A 19971-nucleotide genomic window follows, 5' to 3' on the forward strand; every position below is an offset into this window, starting at 1 on the left:
CACCTTCTTGCATTCGGCAAGACAAGACAACAGGATTGTCTTGCAGGAAGTGAGACTCTCGGCAAGACAAGACAACAGGATTGTCTTGCTGCCACACAAGTCCTTCGGCAAGACAATTCAGTTGAATTGTCTTGCACACCATTGAAACACTCGGCAAGACAAGACAACTGAATTGTCTTGCACACTGATTTCATTCCAAGTGGGCAGATCGGCAAGACAATCACAGATTGTCTTGCTGGGTGGTTTTGGTGATAAAAAGAAGTAATAATGTAGTAAATATAAAATAGAAAATTATTCACTTTATTAAGTTAGTCATATAAATTCATAAATTAAATTAATTCGAGAGTGAATTAATTTAATAAATAAATTACATAATTAATATAACTATTTGAGAAGTGAAATAATAGTCTATTAAATATTTAATCACCCAATCTTCAGTAGAAATGCTTCCTGTCTTCTTTAAACTTTAATAACTTCTTCTTGATTTGTCGAACGAACGAACTACCACTTCTGCTTGACTTCAAATATTTAATTTGAATAACTGATACACAGATGTACTGTCTGGTTCATCTGTATCTAGTTAAATCAAATATTCTTCGTCATATAAACAATAAGAATTTGGTTAGTTCGTCGAGTCTTCGTCTTGTACGTATATCTTCATTAAATGGAATCTTCTGATGAAATAAAGTATAGAAACTTTATGTCTTCTGAACTCCTGGACGTGCCACAAAAGATTATTTGTGCACTGAGGCTTGAACATATTAATGAACTTCTTTCAGTGGCGTGCAGCAGCATCCTGGAACTTATCTGACATATGATTTCCATAAATCATTTGACGTTCTTCGTACTGATTCCGATGACTTTCTATTTACTGAGCTTTCTGATCTGAGTTGAGTTGTACCTCTTTAAATACAAATAGGCTGAACATATGCCTTTCAATCTCCCCCTATTTGTTTGTTAACATAACATGCAAATTTCCTAGAGGATAACTCAACTAACAGATAAGACAAAGATTTAAACAATGGAATGTAAATAGCAAAAGTTTATGGCTTGCATTAAACATTAAACCATGATCATAAATAGATTACAAAAGGATGTTCCTTGAACATATCTAACAAATATCCTAATCAATCTATTTTACTCAGTATGAGTGACTTCTCCTTCTTCTATATCTGACATATGAATGACTGGAGTAGATGGCTCATTCTGAGTAGGCTCTTCAGCTGGAGTGGATTCTCCACGCTTCTTTCTTTCACGAGCCAGAGCTAGCTGGTGAAGTACTTCCAGTTCCACAGGGTCTTCACGGAAGTCAGATGGCTGAGATTTTGTTACACCCTTCATCCTCCGAAAGTATTGAGAAATATTTCTTCGAGTGCAGTAGGATGAGATTACATCATCAGTATCAGACTTGGCTTTAGAAGCGAAGCCCTTGGTCCTTAGTAAGGTGGATGCTAGAGCCAGACGTTTGGCAGGGTACTTTGGCAAAGCCTCTTCGTTTAGATAGACAGTGCAGAGAATTTCCAGGTGAACGAACTTGACACAGTATGGGTTCTTAACAACCTGAGGACTGTTGAAAAAAGCACAATCCAACAGTTTGTCACGAAGAAGTTCATTCAAGTTGGAGCAACGCTTGACTTTGTTGCGAAGTACCCAGAGCTCAGATACAGAGAATGATTTGAGAAATTCGACAGATAGTCTGAATGAACCATTCCTCTGTGTGTAGACAATCAGCTCCCATTCTTCTAGCAGTCCCCTAACAGCAACAGTTACATATTCCAGTTCTAAGGCAAAGGCATGCATAAAAACATCCTCATCAGGGTTCACCTCTCGAAGATCATAGATCAGAGATAAAAACTTCCTATCATCGAAAGTTTCCCTTTGAGGTCCATTGAATATTCTTCTAGCAATGTCCCAGCCTTTTCCTTCTTTTCTTTTAATCTCAAGATTCTTCTGCTTGATCGCAGCATCATAGATTTTCTGCTTTTCAATCTTGATTTGTTCCTTTGTGATCAACTTGTCTTTCAGAAGTTTCTGATAATCACGAAGCTTACGCTTCCTGGCTTCATTTTCTGCTTTGAACTTCTTGACATTCTCCTCGTGTTCAGGATCAACAGGTTCTTCCTGAAACAAATAGCTTTCATCAAATTTACCTTCTTCTTCAGCCTGACGATAGGTAGCATCGAATACGTCATCATCATCCATGTCTTTGGGATAATCATCATAATTGTCAGTGTTGAAGACATTTTCAGATTGATGTAATGGTTCTTTGCCTTTAGACCTTTTATAGCTTTTATCAGCTTCAGAAGATTCTTTGCCACTTGCTCTTTCTCCACCCTTGTCACTCCTGTCAGCATCACCCTTATCACTCCTATCATCAGCATCAGAATTGCTGTGATCATCTTTGTCATCCTTATCTTCCTTATCCTTCTCCCCCTTAGTTGAGGGATCCTCTGGAGTAGACTGAGCTGTTGACGGATTAAGCTTTAAGTGATGAATAACTTGAGCCAGAGTTTGCTCCAAGTTGCCAAGCTTTGTCAGACAGAGCTCCTGAGATTTATCAAACTTGTCCATCCTAGAGTGAATACCCTTGACATGAGCATCTAATTCTTGTTTGAGAGAAGAAAATGAAGGATCAACAACCTTTTCCTGTAGAGTTACCAACTCTCCACTTCTGAATCTGGCATTCTCAGCATTCAACCTTGAAATCTCAGCTTTCAGAGCAGCCAATTGTTCCTGTAACAGATCAGTGTTGGTGTGTGCACTCACCTCACGAACACTCAAAGATTTATCACTATCCTCTCGTGCATGTGTTTCGCTCGGTGTTTGCCTGATTTCACTCGTGTTTGTCACACCGTCACCAGTACCTGTATATACAACCATAGTTCCCTGAGATGGAACTGTAGGTTGTGAAGGAACAAATTGTCCTTCAGATGCCTGTGAAGGCTGATGTACTTGCAGGTTGCCAAGTATAGCCTGATCCAAAAAGAAAGAGTGATCAGAAAGTTTTTCATATGACAATTTTTGAATATCTGTGCTCTCTCTAAGTGAAGAATTAAAAGACAAAGGTTCTGCTAGCGTGAGTGCTAGTTGTGTGCTTGACTCTTTACAGGATACCGCGGTCGGACGGCCAATTTCAATAAATGCATTCTGTGGAGAGAATGAATCTAGAGACTGTATATTTACCATGTCAGTGTCCAAATCCTTTTGGGAGGAAATGGATACGGCTGCAGTTGTCTCCGGTTCTGCCACCCTTTGCTTCTTATGAGACAGAGCTGCGGGTTCTCTTAGAATTGCACTCCCACTCCGTTTCCGGGCTACCTTTCGAACAACTGGTGTATGAGTAGTGTCGGTTGATGTGTTTGACGAAGTATCAGTTGTTGAAACGAAAACGTCAGCTGGGTTATGAACCTGGGTGTTTACAGGTTCAATGCTGGGAGTCTGGAAATCAAATCCAATATCACAATCAAAATCTGCAATATCAATATTAAAGGTATCAGTGAGATTAGAAAGTACCTGAGCTACCTGTAAATCTGTCCTGAAGTCCTGTAGCTCTGGATTGATAGCGGAATCAGCAGGCAGAGGCTGAGAGGTGGATTGTGGTGGAGGAATGGTATGTAGATGTGTAGGTGAAGGTGTTGGTTCAGACTGAGAAGGAATGATGGAGGCTTGTTGGTCTGGGAAGAAGTTGTAATGTGGAGTGGATTGGTTTGGAGATAGTTGAAGAGAGTTGTATGATGATTGGTGAGGTGATTGTTGTGGTGAGTTGTAAGGAGGGTTGTATGGAGAGTATTGTGAGGATTGGCTGGATGATTGATAGTCTTGAAGGAGTTGAAGTGGTTGGAAGTTTTGAGGAGGGGATTGTTCTTGATGTTGTTCTTCTTGAAGTTCAGGTTGAGCTGGTTGTTGTTGATCAGGTTGATATTGTTGTTGTTGTAGAGGCTGAGGAACTTGGACAGGTTGAAAGGGAACATTAAACTGTTCCAACATGTAAGGAGTCACAACAAGAGGCACATTCTCATGCTTCTTTTGATTAGCAAGTCTTGATTGAATCTTGGTGCAAGTTCTTAGAATGGGCACCACTGCTGAATCAACGTACATGGCTCTATCTGCATCATTCATCTTGTCACTTAAGAATAGCATTAAGAATCTTGGAAAGTGACACTCAACCTTGTCATTGTCATGAATGGATCTCTGAGAGACAGAACCCATTTTTCTGATAATCTCCTTTAGTAATATCTTCCCGAAGTTAATTCGACGATTATAAGCCACAGAGAATCCAAAGATTTGAAGCATAGAAGATATGTTGTGAAAATTCTGCCTTGTGGTTGGAGCAAATACCTTTGCCAAGGTATCGAAGAAGACATCCCATTCAGCCTTCAATTTGCTTTTAGACATTCTAGGAAGAAAAATCTATCCCTGGTAGTGGATGTCTTGGAAGAATTGAGTAATTTCAGCACTGGTTGGTTCCACTTGAAAGTTGTTCCTTGGAAACCCTAGAATCCGGTTCACATCATCGACAGTTATAACAATTCTTCATCCATTTGGCAGATCACCAATCAACTTATAATTCTCGAGAGTTGTAGAGTTGACGGCATTAGAGTAGAAGTCGAAGAGTGGTTGCACTTGTATGGGAATATCAGCAGTTAGTGCAGTACTGACGAGGCTTTGTTGAGTCAGGAAACGGATCCACTTCTTGAATCTATCAGAACAATCCTCGAAGTTCAGGTTAGCACAATAATTGGTCTCAGCAATCTCAAATTCTCCGGCCATTTTTTTGATAATTAAAAATTTAATTAAGCGAGAAATTTTCAAATAAAATGTTAATTCTCAATCATCTCGCAAAGTTCAATTATTAATTAAAATTGATTAATTAATTAATAATTCGAAATATTAGAATAATATCGAATTAAAAGTTAATTAATTAGAATGGCACTTAGTCAATTTATCCAACTCAGAATTTCACAAGCCAAACGAGTCCTTAATATCAAAAACCCCAAAATCAACACAAACCCTAACTCCAAATTCGATTAAATCAGTTCGAAGAACACACAATCAATCACAGAAAACTCGAACCCTAGGCAAGTCACAGCACAAACTCAGTTGAAAAGCTTTGAAAACGGACTAAAAACCGACGAGAATCCGACTAAAATCCGGCAGAGGTTCGGCTGAAATCCGGCGATTTGAACCAAACCAGCAAGCAAACGCTTGATAAGATGTAAACCAACAAGTTTTCGTGGTGAAACTTGAAAACCGAGAATGATCGAGTGTGTGATGTTCTTGTGCAGATGGAGAAGACGAAGTGTAGTCAGCAAGACAATCGAAATTGTCTTGTTGAGCTGAGGTCGAGGGTATAAGTAAGGAAGACAAAAAACAATTGTCTTGACAGCCTATTGTAGTCTCGGTAAGACAATTTTGAATTGTCTTGCCGAGATTACAGATTTAGCAGACAAGGGATATGTCAGTAAGACAATAGGATTGTCTTACTGATACACGCGGAGGCTTAGCAGACTCGGTAAGACAATGTAATTGTCTTGCCGAGTTTGATAGAAGGACAGAGAAAAAACCGGTTCAGTAAGACAATACGATTGTCTTACCGAGCCAAACAGAAGACAACACCATTGTCTTGCAGAAAAACAAAATAAAAATAATAATATGATTTTTGATTAATTTAAAAGATAAAACTTTTTGCAATTAAAATCAAAAATCTATAATAAAAACAGTACTATAAATTACACAAATATTTTGTAAATTTCAACGTTAATTAAGTATAAATACTTATGATTTTATCTTTAATTCAAAAAGATGAATTAACTTAAAATCAAATATTTATGCTTAATTAATTTTGAAAAATACAAAATAATTACAAGTAATTATCAAAATGCCTAGAGAATATTACAGGGGAGTGTATGAGCACTTAGAAAATTACTGACTAATATACAAGCATGCATAATTACTCAGAATATTATCAGATAATATACAGAAAATCATATAAAATCTAATAATATAGATATAATTACACAGAAAATTCACAAAATGTATACAAACACATATAATACATATGAAAAATATATACAAGAGAACTATGTCATATTTAACATTCCTAACTCACAAACCAGCTTAGAGAAAGTGGATTCATCCAGTGGTTTCGTGAAGATGTCAGCAATTTGCTCAGTCGTGGGTACAAAATGTAACACCACTGTACCATTCATGACATGTTCTCGTATGAAATGGTACCTGATATCAATGTGCTTGGTTCTTGAATGTTGAACCGGATTGTTGGAAATGGCTATGGCACTTGTATTATCACAAAATATTGGAATTTTGTTTACTATAACACCATAATCATTCAGTTGATTCTTGATCCACAAGATCTGAGCACAGCAGCTTCCAGCAGCTATATACTCAGCTTCAGCAGTAGAAGTAGACACAGAGTGCTGCTTCTTGCTATACCAGGAAACCAACCGACGTCCTAGAAATTGACAGCTTCCAGACGTACTCTTCCTATCAATCCTGCATCCTGCATAATCAGAGTCTGTATAGCCAGTTAAGTCAAAACCAGTATTCTTAGGGTACCAAATACCTAAACCAGGTGTACCCTTAAGATATCTAAAGATTCTTTTGACGGCTATAAGATGTGATTCTTTAGGATCAGCTTGGAACCTAGCACACAAACATGTTGCAAACATGATATCTGGTCTACTTGCAGTAAGATAAAGTAAAGAGCCAATCATACCTCGATAGCTTGTGATATCAACTTTCTTACCAGATTTATCCTGGTCAAGCTTTGTGGCAGTGGTCATGGGTGTCTTTGCCGGTGAAGAGTCTTCTAGATTGAACTTTCGAAGAAGATCTCTGACATACTTGGATTGGCAAATGAATATTCCATCTTCCTTTTGGCTTACTTGAAGACCAAGGAAGTAGGACAGCTCACCCATCATACTCATCTCATAATTACTCTGCATCAACTTAGCAAATCTCTTGCACAAGTTATCATTAGTAGAACCAAATATAATATCATCAACATATATTTGAACAAATATCATATCCTTATCATGCAATTTGTAAAAGAGAGTTTTGTTTATGACACCTCTAGTAAAATTGTTTTCTATTAAAAACTCAGAGAGAGTGTCATACCATGTCCTTGGTGACTGCTTGAGTCCATAGACTGCTTTGAATAGGAAGTATACAAAATCAGCAAACTCTGGATTTTCAAAGCCAGGGGGCTGTTCCAGATATACTTCTTCTTCTAGCTTTCCATTCAGAAATGCACTTTTCACATCCATTTGATAAACCTTGAAGTTGGAGTGTGCAGCAAATGCAAGAAATATTCTGATGGCTTCAAGACGAGCAACTGGAGCATAGGTTTCATCGTAATCAATTCCTTCTTCTTGTGAATAACCTTTTGCAACCAGTCTGGCTTTGTTTCTTACAACAATGCCATCACCATCTAACTTGTTACAGAAGACCTATCTAGCTCCAATGGTAGATTTTCCTTTTGGTCTTGGAACCAGGGCCCAGACTTCTTGTCTCTCAAATTGATTGAGTTCTTCTTGCATGGCAAGAACCCACTCAGGATCAGCAAGTGCTTCATCTATTTTCTTTGGTTCTAATTGTGATAGAAAACCAGAGAATAGACATTCATTTGTCGTAGCACTTCTAGTCCTTACACCAACATCAGGATCACCAATAATTAAATCAAAGGGATGATCTCTGCTCCAAATCCTTTCCCTTGGAAGATGTATCCTTGATGATTCAGCAGTATTATCATTGAGCTGAAATGTGTGACTAGTTGATCCATCTGCTCCCCCTGAGTTGTTGCCAGGTTGACTTGATGATCCACCACTGGCACTAGTGGAATCTCCAGTGTTTCCACCATTTCCTCCACCATTGCCTGGATCATTACCATCATTGTTGTCATCTCCTGTTGCAACCTCAGGTGGTATATCATCATCTGAATCAGAATCTGGATAGTTGTCAAACTTCAGAGATTCAGATGGATCATCAGATTGTAAACTTGGGAGTTTAGTGTCATCAAATGTAACATTGACACTAACTTTCATTGACAGAGTATCAATTACAAAAACTCTATAAGCACTTATTGTATAACCAACAAAAATTGCTTCAGATGCCTTTGGCTCAAACTTGTTCAAGTTCTCTTCACCATCCTTGAGAACAAAACACTTGGCTCCAAAAACATGAAGATGTTTGACATATGGTTTCTTGTCTTTATACAAATGAAATGGAGTTTTCATATGATCCTTGTTGATCAAAGTTCTATTCTGGGTATAGCAGGCAGTAGACACAGCTTCAGCCCAAAAGTACAGAGGAAGCTTTGCTTCAGCAATCATAGTCCTTGCAGCTTCGATCAGTGTACGATTCTTTCTTTCGACGACTCCATTCTGCTGAGGAGTCCTTGGTGCTGAATACTGCCTTCTAATTCCCTTCTCAGAGTAAAAGTTGATTAGAGTTTGATTCTTGAATTCCGTGCCATTATCTGACCTTACAGCTTTCACTGGCACACCCTTTTCTAATTCAACTGACTTTATATGATCAATCACTGTCATCGGGGTTTCATCCTTAGAAGCTAGGAAGTAAACCCAGGTAAATTTCGAGAAGTCATCCACAATGACTAAGGCATATCTTCCTCCATCAATTGATGCAACATTCACAGGACCAAACAAATCCATATGCAGTAAGTGAAGTGGATTTGTAATGGTATTGATGGTTTTGCCTTTGTGAGATGCTCTCTTCGCTTTTACTTTCTGACAAGCTTCACAAAGATCATCAGATGAGAATTCCATGGAAGGCAAACCTCTCACTAGATCTCTCTTGACTAGAGAGTTCTTTGTTTTGAAGTTGAGGTGTGAGAGTTTCTTATGCCATAACCAACTATCTTCAGCAGACGCTTTGGCGTAGAAACAGTGAACTTCGTTTCCAGGTCCTGAAGACAAATCAGCTACGAATATATTGCCTTTCCTTATGCCACATAGTGAAGGACGTTTATCCTTGATATGTTTAATGATACATATCTCCTTTTCAAAATGAACATAATATCCCTTGTCACATAACTGACTAACACTCAGGAGATTATGTTAAAGTCCTTCCACTATAGCAATTTCTTCTATGATGATCTTTCCAATTTTGTACTTGCCATATCCCACAGTACGACCTTTGCTATTATCAGCAAAGCTCACTGTTGGGCCAGCTCCTTTTCTTATGTCTTCCAGCAGGGATCTATTGCCAGTCATGTGCATTGACGCTCCACTGTCAAGCACCCAGGTAACACGAACAATTCCACTGGCACCCTGCAAAAGACAACTTGATTAAACATTCTTTGGGACCCACACTTGATTGGGTCCAGCAAACTTAAAGAACTGATTTCTATCAGGTGTAACAACAGAGCCTCTTGGACTGATACTTGGTTCAGACTTGACTGAACTTACTTCCTTAACAACAGCCTTATAAACCTTAGTTTTAGGCTTTGGAACATAAGTCTCCTTCCTAACATGAATAGGACTAGCAGTCTTTGATCTAGCATGCTTGTTGTTTGTGTGTTGTCTAGGTGATGTGTTTTCATTTTTAGCATGCAAATTTTTAAAATAAGCAGACATCAAATTGAAAGCACAAGTCATACAATTATCAACACTACAAGATTTATGACATGCATCAAAAGCAGGAACAACAGAAGTATCAGTCATAGTAGTAGGAACATCAATAGATTCTACTCTAACCTTGTTATCAGATTTAAAGTTCTCAGTAGAATGACACCTATTGTTCTTGTTCTTACTATTCACAAAATTATTGGGCTTGTTGAATTTAGTTCTCTCAGAGTTGACACCTAAACCAGCTTTAGGCAACCTAACATTGCCTTTCACTTTGATTGGTTTCAGTGATGTCAAGATCTCATCTCTCTTGTCATTACTCTCTTTCAATTTAAGGTCTTCCTGTTTGAGTTCATATCTAATGACAACAGGAGTTTCTAAAAGAGGTTCAGCTTCTGAGGTTTTAAACAAAGGTTTAAGGGAATCTTTCAAAACAAAAGGAATCCCTCTCTCCTCAGCACTTTTCTTAAAAGGAGTAATGTTACTAGCCTTACCTACAGATTTATTATAGTCAAAACCTATTCCAACAGTTCTCTTGATCTCTTGTTTATCATTAAGTTCTTTGACTATCATGGAGGCATCCTTGAAGGCTTTACATTTCACTTTCTCTTCGTCTAGCTGAAGTCTTAAAGCAATCTCACCTTTCTCTAGAACTTTGACTTTAGCACATTGTAATCCTAAATCCATAGTCAATTGTTCTATTTTAGGTTTTAATACTTTCATCTCATTCATCTTATAAGCATGAATTTCTAAGACTAAAGTATCAATTTTAAGATTAGCAGCTTTCATCTTTTTAATAGCATCATCTCTTTCAAGTCCTAATTGCATAAACAGTTTAGGGCATGTAGGATCTACCTGAAAGCTTCCAGCAGGAGGAGGTGAAGATGATCCAGTATTAGCCATGAAAGCAACATTCCCTAGCTGCTCCTCTTCATCACTATCTGTATCATCCCAGCTTTTGCCTTCTGCCAGATAAGACTTGCTCTTGAAGTTTTGACTTCCAGAAGTACCATGATGCTTTCTTACTAAGGCATCATACTTCTGCTTCAGCTCATCATACGAATCCTTTTTCTTTCCTTGAACCTTGGGCTGCTTGCACTCAGTTGCAAAGTGTCCAGGTTCACCACAGTTGAAACATTTAAATTTACTTCTGTCCACCATCCCAGTCTTGTATCCTCCTTTGCTTGTTGAAGATGAATAGCCTCCCTTCTGAAACTTACTAACAGTAGGTTTGTATTTATAGGAAGGGTTCTTCCGGAATCTCATGTTTCCAAACTTCTTGGCAAACAGTGATAGAGATTGATCTTCTAACTGTTCAAGCTCTTCCATTGTATAGAACTCTTCGTCACCACTGGAAGAAGCAGTCTGACCCATCTCAGGTACAACAAATTCCTGAGTAGTCTTAGAAGGAACAACAACATCCTTCTTTTCTTCCGGTGCAGGTGACTCAACAACTAGAGCTCTCGAATGGTTCTGTGTTTTACCCCAGCCATATCTCTGTTTACTCTGAACTTGCTCCAGTTCATAAGTTTTCAAAACTCCGTAGAGTCTTTCCAGAGAAATCTCATTCAGATCTCTGCTTTCCCTGATGGCAGTGATTTTGTGTTCCAGATGTTCAGGAAGTGTTAAGAGAAACTTCATGTTGACCTCTTTCTTGTCATAGAATTTCCCATTCAGATTTAAATTATTTATCAAATTATTAAGTCTGATAAACACTTCTGAAATCCCTTCTCCGGGATTGGAACCAAACTGTTCATACTGAGCCATCAATATCTCTTTCTTGTTTTCCCTAACTTCCTCTGAGCCTTCATTGATAATCTCTAATGTATCCCAGATTTGCTTGGCGTTCGTACAATTTACAACAGCATTGTACATCACTGGATTTAGAGATTCAACCAAGATTAGTTGAAAAGCGTCATCTAAGTTCATCTGTTCACTCTCTTCATCTGTGTACTCAGAAAGTTCTTTCGGAATGACCTGATGAGGTATTAACACACCATCCTCTTCGTGTGCTAATATGACATTCATCGGAGTAGTAACACCTTTGTCCAAAATCCCGATGTATTTTCTGTTCGCTGTTCGGAGGAATAGGAACATGTGCCTTTTCCATAGGCCAAAGTGTTCCTGGCTGAACGGTGGGATTTTAATGCTACTGATCTTTTGCGTACTCATTTTTTAAGAATTTAAAGTGAATAGTGTTTGGAGAGATTTGGATTTTTGAAAGAAAAATATTTTAAATCAAAATTAATTTTTTTTAAAAAAAAAAATTAATTCGAATTAAAAAATATTTGGACGTTACAGAGTTTGTATAGGATCTGATACGGTAAAATGGTATCAACCGCTCTGATGCCAATTGTTAGGTCCAGATACGATTGTAGAAGGGGGGGTTGAATACAATCGATACAAAATAATCGCGGAAGTGAATCTGATTGAATATAACTTGCTAATCAGATTTAGGATTAATTAATTGTTGCAGTAAAATTTATATAGTTCGTTCTCAGGGAAGGACTGAATACAATATCAAATCAAGTATATTATTTCTTTCTATTTAGAAGTTTGGAGAATAAATTTTGGTTTTTACTATCAACTAAATTAAACTAATAAAGCAATTAAAAGTGTGAATTAACGATGATAAAAAGCAATCCAAGAATCAGGTTTCTTTGCTGGCTACAATGTATGTCAATCAATTGTGATATTCAAGTCTCTACCCTGCTAAAAACAATCCTTCTATTGATTATAATGTTCTCTCCCAAGATACAAAATAATACCTATAATTTAACCTTGAAGTCACTCCCATGATCAATCAAAACCAAATTACAAGCTATCACGAACCAAGGATTTTCTATTTCACAACTCGCCTAATAATCTCCCGATTGATAAATCAAGTTATGTCTGTCATATCATGTACAAGAAATATAAATCCTCTCCCGATTCATTATAAATCCTACAGATACAATTACAGGTTCGCGACTCCTATAACTGTGTTAAGCGCTCAATGACAGATTAGCATACATAGAGAAATCACAATATTAGATCAAACAAACATATTAAGCCAACAAATACTCCCCAATCCTCGGATTAGAGGATTAGTTACCCATAACAATTAAATAAAACACGAATATATATATTACTGAAATCATGCCAAAAGAGTACAAGAGTGAAGAAAATACAACTTGACGAAATCTCTCGAACTTGGACTGAATCCCTTCAATCTTTGCTCAAGTTATCTCTTAAAGCTTTCTCTATCTCTCTCTCTCAATACACACAATACTCAATATGTTTTCTAATCATACAAAACCTAATAATAATAGTGTTTTAATGGTTTCCTTGAAAAACAAATATATTTTCCTAACACAATTTTGATTCTGAAAAGAAATTCGTAGGCTGACTTTCAGGCCTGATTCTGGGCTGATCCATTTGTCTTTAGAGAGCTGGGTCACTTTATACTTGTAGAAAATTTCAATATCTTCGCGTGTGCTGTTGAATCGCTTAATTCTGACGCCCGGAGCTCAAGTTATGGCCCAAACAAGATTTGATTCGCAAGTAGCCCATAAAGTCCGAATTTCCATCAAATAAAAGCCCAAATAAGCTAATTTCATCCAACTTAGGAATATTTATTTTCCTGCCATTAAACACTTAAAATCAATTAGTAATTACCCGATTATTTACAAAATACTACAATTATGAGAATAAAATCATATAAAAGCATATATAAATATATGCTCTATCAAATATCCCTACACTTAGTGTTTTGCACGTCCTCGGGCAAATAAAATAAACTTTAGCTAACATCTAATAGATATATACCACTTCCGTAGGTGATCACGGTTGCATTTGGCATATGCAACAAGCCCTTTAAACCCCTAGGCAGCCCTAGTGGACGAGTAAGGTCTCGTGAGGGCCTATAGCGAATGTACCCACAAAATTCATTTTTTTTTCTGCCAAGTCTTAAGAATGCAACTAATATGAATGCAAACTAAATGAATATGCATAGATCCCAATCATGAAATAATCAACCTTGTCAACATATAATCCTCAGAATATGCAACAATCAAGGATTTCATCTATCACACATATTAGTCATGCAACTCTTTCACTGCAAGTACGGAGTGCATCGTGTGTGCTCAACATGCTCTCTAATGAAACAAAATAAAGACCAACAGACTTCAACAGAATCTTAGCCATGAGTCGTTAATCAGAATAATGCTTAAACACTTCGTTACATTAGAGCCAACTACAGTTTAGGGTCACCGAGGAACTTCCATGCCTCTCTTATATATGCTCTTTTTTTTTCTTTTTTTCAATATCTATTATTTGGTGTGTACATGCTCGGTCTAAGGTCGGGACGCTTCTCAGTGTAAATGAGTTACGACCACCATAAGACTTCACCAACCAAATTGTTCACACATGCTTTAGGTGGCTTATTTGACCGTGCAATGGTTGAGATCCCAAAAGATTTATGCACTAATACCCATTTAACGAGTGTTAGGTCAGCAATCCCAAACCATGAAAGGCTTTAGGTTACTAGGCACAAAGGCCCCTAAGACTTAATTACTCGAGTATTAATGAGCCCAACCTAGTCAATTCTACCACCATTTTTTTTTTTGTGAACTTTATTGCTAATACATGTATCTTTTTTTTTCTTTTTTTCTTTTAGAAAGGCATGTATATCCCAAAGTTCCCCCTCACTTAAGAATTATAGACTCCAAGCTCAAAAGGGAATAGTCCGAATTCTACGCCCGGCTCATAGCTAAGACTCAAGAAATAAGCTAGTCTAAATCTCGCTTCTAGAACAGTTATAGTGTAATTACAAGTTACCGCACAAGCAATTTCTAAGCATGCAAGACATCACATATGATCAAGATTACTAGCCAAGAAATTATGCAAATAAACTCATCATAGGAAATTGACTTGGTCGACAAACATTCATGGAATTGTGCAAATGCAAACTAAAAAGAAAATATAATAATAATAAAAAAAATAAATAAATAAATATGCATGCTAAATTAAATAACTATATGCTCTAATTTAAATGCAACTACAATGAATAGTCTAAATTTAAGACAAGGCAATATACAATTTTTTTATTATTTTCTATATTTTTTTTATATAAATATTATTCGTGAGATCACATCCCCACACTTAAATGGTTCATTGTCCTCAATGAATAATATATAATATAATAATATATAATATACTAATTATTTATACAAAGAAAAGAAGAAAACTCCCCTGAAAATAGCACGAAGTGTCTCGCCACAGGCAGTTCTTTGCATCAGGGTTAAGTGAAGTGTAAAAGATTTGGATCACAACAGCAAGCTTGTCCAAGTGGTTGGTCTTTGAGTCATGTACCTTGGAGGTTATGGGTTCAAACCCATCTGCCAACAATTATTTTTAGCATTCAGGCTTTACACAGCACCTGAGCACATGGCCCGCGCAGCAATACGCCGAGACATTAGTGTTGGGCTGGGCCTTGGCGAACTGGGCCTTGACGGGCTGGACTGCTGGATGGGCCGGTTGACTGCGGGCTGGGCCGGTTGATGGCCTTGCAGGCAGACACGCGCGCGAACCAGCACAGAATAGTGCGCTGTGCTTCTTCCGGACAGAAGCTAAATAGCCATGGGGAGATATTGTAGAGCTGCCAGCTCGAACCCTTCTGTCCGCGTATATCCGCGAGGAGGCAAATCAAGAGCCACGGCTCTGAAGCTGTCTGCCCAGGTAACAGCTGTGGCTCCAAAAGATGGCACGCTTTATCCGGTGTCAGAAATTCTGTCTCGAAATTTTATTTTTCACATCCGAAACTCTTAGAAATTATTTATCTACTCCTGAAACACTTCACAAAAAATTATCAAGGCACCTTGAGGGAGTTAACAATATTAAAATAAAAAATTTTATATATATATATATATATATATATATATATATATTCCTAAAAATTACAAAAATTATATAATATAATAACTTACAGAGATATTGGGTTGCCTCCCAAGAAGCGCTGTCGTTAACGTCATTTAGCCGGACGCCTGATCTGGATCAAGTTCTAGGATCATTGAGAAAATAATGATCTCCTCCTTGTGATTCTTCCCCGATCAAGTATGGCTTGAGCCTCTGACCATTCACCTTAAAAATTTCAGACCCCTCTCGAGTAATTGCCACAGTACCATATGGATACACTTTAACAATTTCGAACGGTCCAGACCACCGTGACTTGAGTTTCCCAGGAAAAAGTTTAAGTCTCGAATTAAACAAAAGAACCTTTTGTCCAACTTCGAAACTTTTCTTCTGAATATGCTTGTCATGCCACAATTTGGTCTTTTCTTTATAACTTGCAGCACTTTCATAGGATTGGAGTCTCAATTCATCAAGTTCACTGAGTTGCATCAACCTGTTTAGTCCCGCATCTTTCAACTCCATGTTTAAGAATATTGTTGCCCAATATGCCTTATGTTCTAATTCAACAGGTAAATGACAAGATTTTCCAAAAACCAACCTATAGGGAGACATTCCAATAGGTGTCTTGAAAGCAGTACGGTAGGCCCATAAAGCATCATCTAGCTTCCTCGACCAATCTTTTCGGGAACTCGTCACTGTCTTCTCAAGAATTTGTTTCAGCTCTCGATTTGAGATCTCCACTTGCCCACTCGTTTGAGGGTGATAAGGTGTCGCAACTTTTTGAGTCACACCATACTTTTTCAAAAGGTCTTCAATCAGTTTATTGCAAAAGTGAGACCCTCCATCATTGATAATAGCTCTGGGCACTCCGAATCTTGTGAAGACATGCTTTTGTAAGAACTTTTTCACCACTCTAGCATCATTGGTAGGACTAGCAATTGCTTCCACCCATTTCGAGACATAATCAACTCCCACCAGAATATACTTGTTCCCATAGGAAGATGGAAAGGGACCCATGAAATCTATCCCCCATACATCAAACAGCTCAACCTCAAGAATAGGCTGTAGAAGCATCTCATTCCGTCTCGATATGTTTCCTGTCTATCACAAGTGGAAACAAAATTTCTCGCGTCTTGATACATTGAAGGCCAATAGAATCCTGATTGCCAGATTTTTGCCACTGTTTTCATGCTACTATTGTGCCCACCACACTCCAAAGCATGACAATGCTTAAGGATATTAGGAATCTCATCGTGAGGAACACATCTTCTCATAATCCCATCAGCACATTCTTTATAGAGCAGAGGTTCTTCCCAGAAGTAATGTTTTACATCAGAAAGAGATATATCGGAGATTATTTTGTATCGAGAGAGAGAGAAACACTTGTAGAGGGAGATAGAGCAAAGGGTTGAAGGGATTCATCCGGTGTTTTAAGGAGCTCTTAAAGTTGTATTCTTCTACTCTTGACTCTTGTACTCATGGTTTGGTTTACTCATACATATACAGTTTCTTATTCAATTATGAGTAACTAATCCCCTAATCCGGGGATTGGGAAGTATTCGTTGGTTTAATATGTTTGTCTGATAATGTTGTGATTCTTCTTGCTTTTGCTAATCTATCATTGAGCGCTTAACACAATTAGAGGAGTCATGAACCTTTAATTGTATTCATAGGAGTTATAATGAATCGGGAGAGGATTTGTAATTCTAGTACATGATATGATGGACATAATTCAATTATTGAATCGGGAGATTAATATGCGAGTTATGAAACTATAAATTCTTGGGTATCAATAGTTTATGGCTTATATTTTGATTGATCATGGGAGTGGCGTTCAAGATATAGTTGTAGGCAATATATTGTATCTTGGGAGAGAACAATATAAGCATTAGAAGAATTGTTTTTAGCAAAGTGGGAGAACAAGATATCACATATTAGACATTCATGAAACCAATTGAAGAACCCCTGTTCCTGGATTGTTTTCTCCATCGATAAATCTTAGATTTTAATTGCTTAGTAGTATAATTTAGTTAGTAACAAAACACCCAATTATTCTTCTACACTTCTAGATTTAAGGAGATAGAGAGAAATCTTCGGGAGATAACTTTTGCGGAATTGATTTTTGAATGACTGCACTACACTCCGCATTGAGAGTAATGGTTTCCACATCTTCAAGTTTTCGCTTTCTAGACAACATCTCCTTCAAAAATTTGGCATATAATGGCATTTGTGCCAAGGCATCAGCAAAAGGAATATTTATATGCAATTGCCGAAAGGTTTGCAAGAATTTCTCATATTGTTTCTCCAACTTCTTGTTATGCAGCCTTTGTGGGAAAGGGATTGGAGGAACATATGGTTTCACTGGTACCTTTGGTGCAATTTCATCTTCTTTCTGCTCATCATTTTCCTTTTCTGAAATTTCAGCCTCAGATTCAACTAGCTCGTCTTTCTTTGAAGGGGCCTTTTCATTACGCTTGACAACCTCGACTTCGGGCAATTCTCTTCCATTCCTCAAAGTGATAGCCTTGCATTGCTCATTACCCTTCAACTCTGGTTGACTAGGTAGAGATCCTTGCTCACGAACACCAACCTTATTAGCAATTTGCCCAATTTGAACTTCCAACATCTTTTGTGATGAAGCCATCTGATCAAGCCTTGACTCCACTTTTTCAAATTTGGTCTCCATATTGGCAAAAGCTCCAGTCGTCCCTTGTATCATCTTACTGAGTGCAATTTCCCAATCAGCAGGTTCTTTCTTGTCCTTTGGTGGAGGTTGAAACTGTTGTTGATTTGGATACTGCTGACGTGGTTGGAAACCGGGAGGTTGCTGCTTCTGTGCTACATATGATGGATTAACAGCATGATTATTGTTGTAAGAAAGATTGTTGTTGGGCCTCTGATTTGGATTGTAATAAGAATTATTCTGAACAGGCCATGATTGTCTTCCTTGGATGAAAGCTGCTTCCTCTGGAAATTGTTGTGCATGTAAGTACTGATCAGTACCAGGATCATTATACCCTTCCATTGGAGTAGAAATAGCATTGACATTTGCCCTTTGTCCACGAACTTCTTGAGTAAGAGCATCCAATTTAAGAGTGAGCAAGTTCATCATCTCAGTGTCTTGTGCTGATTTCACTGAGCTTGTACCACTAGGTGCCCAAGCATAGTTATTTGAGGCTAATTCCTCGAGAAGTGCCTTAGCTTGAGTAACAGGTGCTTTCTTAAAATTTCCTCCAGCTGCAACATCCAAACTCAGCCGAATATCAGAATTTAGAGCTCCATAGAAAGTGCTCAGAACCATCCACTCCTCGTAACCATGATGTGGACACTTTCTCAACAATGCCTTATATCTCTCCCATGCCTGATACAAACCTTCACTTGGTTGTGCCTTGAAAGTAAGAATAATTGCTCTCATCTGTTGAGTCTTGTCAGAAGGATAATATTTGGATAAGAACTCAGTAGAAAGATTATCCCAAGTAGCCAGAGTAGCATCTGAAAGCTGTTGAAACCATTCCAAAGCTTTTCCCTTTATAGAATAAGGGAACATATGAAGACGAATTTGATCAGCAGTAACCCCATTGATTCTGAAAGAACCACACATTTGCACGAAGCGCTCTAGATGTCGGTGTGGATCCTCTCTCTCAATGTCTCCTTCAAAAGCTGAATTGCTCACCATCTGAATAAGACTGGGATTGATGTTATATTGAGTTGCACCAATCGCAGGAGTCTTGTACATGCAATTAGCAGGATTAGGAGTCTCATGATCCTGAATGGATGACTCATCAGGAACAATAACATGGAGATTTTCGTTTGCATTATTGTTATCAGTCATCTTGGCCTCCTCTTTCTTTTTCCTTGCTTCTTGCCTTCTAACTCGAAAAGTGCGCTCGATTTCCGGATCTGGTTCGAAATTTCCAACACTTTTCGATCTACGCATATATCAGGTGTACCTGAAACGAAACACCAATGAGATAGATCTTGGAAACAAATTTAATAAAATCTAAACAATAAGAAATAATTAACCTAAACTTAATATTGCTGCCTTCCCCGGCAGCGGCGCCAATTTTGTTGCAGTGAAATTTTATAAAGTTCGTTCTCAGGGAAGGACTGAATACAATATCAAATCAAGTATATTATTTCTTTCTATTTAGAAGTTTGGAGAATAAATTTTGGTTTTTACTATCAACTAAATTAAACTAATAAAGCAATTAAAAGTGTGAATTAACGATGATAAAAAGCAATCCAAGAATCAGGTTTCTTTGCTGGCTACAATGTATGTCAATCAATTGTGATATTCAAGTCTCTACCCTGCTAAAAACAATCCTTCTATTGATTATAATGTTCTCTCCCAAGATACAAAATAATACCTATAATTTAACCTTGAAGTCACTCCCATGATCAATCAAAACCAAATTACAAGCTATCACGAACCAAGGATTTTCTATTTCACAACTCGCCTAATAATCTCCCGATTGAT

The 19971-nt window shown here is 37.7% G+C and overlaps 1 protein-coding gene across 1 annotated transcript; it reads right to left on the reverse strand.

Annotated features, from left to right (window-relative positions):
* Positions 1-17565: 17565 nt before the first annotated feature.
* LOC135152793 (uncharacterized) lies at positions 17566-19431 on the reverse strand. Its single transcript, XM_064093898.1, has one exon. It carries the CDS (start codon positions 19429-19431, stop codon positions 17566-17568), a length of 1866 nt encoding a protein of 621 aa, XP_063949968.1.
* Positions 19432-19971: the final 540 nt, after the last annotated feature.

The sequence above is a fragment of the Daucus carota genome, chromosome 5 (genome assembly GCF_001625215.2).
Source record: "Daucus carota subsp. sativus chromosome 5, DH1 v3.0, whole genome shotgun sequence".
In the NCBI taxonomy this organism is placed as follows: Eukaryota; Viridiplantae; Streptophyta; class Magnoliopsida; order Apiales; family Apiaceae; genus Daucus; species Daucus carota.